At 35.6% G+C, this 1,397-nt stretch overlaps 1 protein-coding gene across 1 annotated transcript in view; it reads left to right on the forward strand.

Annotated features, from left to right (window-relative positions):
* The window catches only part of LOC111087707, an 8,622-nt gene extending 7,830 nt beyond the window's left edge, over positions 1-792 (forward strand). Inside the window, exon 3 of the mRNA XM_022395289.1 lies at positions 159-792. Within this exon, the coding sequence (XP_022250997.1) occupies positions 159-394 (236 nt within the window). The 3' untranslated portion in view covers positions 395-792. The remainder of the gene's footprint in view (positions 1-158) is intronic.
* Positions 793-1,397: the final 605 nt, after the last annotated feature.

A 1,397-nucleotide genomic window follows, 5' to 3' on the forward strand; every position in this document is an offset into this window, starting at 1 on the left:
GCAGGGGGGTTCTCCTTTTAGTTTTGATTTATAACTGAGTCGTTAACCTGGTTTTTTTTATTATAATAGTAATTCTAAAAGGTTCCTTAGTTTACTAACGATATTTTACTGAAACATTGAAGAACTAATTACACATATGGATGTATCATATATTACAGTGAACTTCGGTCGACAGAAACGTAGAGGAATCGTCGAGAACAATATAGGAAGAATAACAGCTGAGACACCAGAAACTTGCCAGACGATATGCCTAACCACACCAGCGTGTCGATCGGTGGATTATGCCAGGAAAGACAAGCGGTGTTACTTGAATAAAGTTAATCATACAGAGCCTAGAGCTAAACTTGAAGTGTTTGAGAATATAGACTATTATTATCCAGTTTGTATGTGTTAGTTATTTCGGAAAATCGTGAGAATCACGAGTTTTTCAAACTAACGTTACAAAGCATGAAACACCATTTATACTGTAAAGGGCCTGATATGTTTCGTCAGCCCCTGGAAAAAGAGAACGAGTTAGGTCCATTGTATTGAAAAGTGTTTTGATTCATACCTTTTAAAGTCGTTCTCTTGCCTATATTTTCATAGTTTTGGGGCTTTAAAGAGTAAAAGAGGCGTTTTCAGTCATATATTTCGACAATAAAGAAGCTTATAAAGTAGAATTTCCTCTCTACATTCCATACTTCTTACAATTCTAATTATGTATTCTATTTTTGTAACAGAGTTAATACTTAACTTTTCTGCTAGGATAAGAATCGTTTTAGTAAGTTAAATTTTGTTTGGATAATTTTTTTATAGTATGTAGGTTTTAAAGTTCCAAAATAAATTTGAAAAGCATCCTTTTTTTTTGTTGTTGTTGTTGTTAGAGTCGTAATATTTGTTAGTGGTTTTATGGTACATTTTTGAAATGATACAAAAAACGAATGGAGAATGATTCCTTCAGGGCAGTGCACGCGCTTCAGAGTCCCAGGAACTTAGTCACATATACATCCCACCTGTCTCGACTGTACGCGAGTTAGTAAGAACTGTCACAAAAGATACATCCAACAAGAGGCAGTAATTAGTAAGAGGCCCCCCAGTGGCACAGCGGTATGTCTGTCGACTTACAATACTAGAAACCTTTTGTGTAGCTTTGTGCTTATCTTCAAAGAAACAATTAGTAAGATCTGTCAACTAATGATACATCCAACAGGAGTCAATGATTAGTAAGAGCTGTCAGTGAAGAAACATTCAACAGGAGTGAGTGATTAGTAAGAGCTATCAGTGAAGAAACATCCAACAGGAGTCAGTGATTAGTAAGAGCTGTCAGTGAAGAAACATCCAACAGGAGTCAGTGATTAGTAAGAGTTATCAATGAAGAAACATCCAACAGGAGTCAGTGATTAGTAAGAGCTGTCAGT

The sequence above is a fragment of the Limulus polyphemus genome, unplaced genomic scaffold (assembly GCF_000517525.1).
Source record: "Limulus polyphemus unplaced genomic scaffold, Limulus_polyphemus-2.1.2 Scaffold2510, whole genome shotgun sequence".
In the NCBI taxonomy this organism is placed as follows: domain Eukaryota; kingdom Metazoa; phylum Arthropoda; class Merostomata; order Xiphosura; family Limulidae; genus Limulus; species Limulus polyphemus.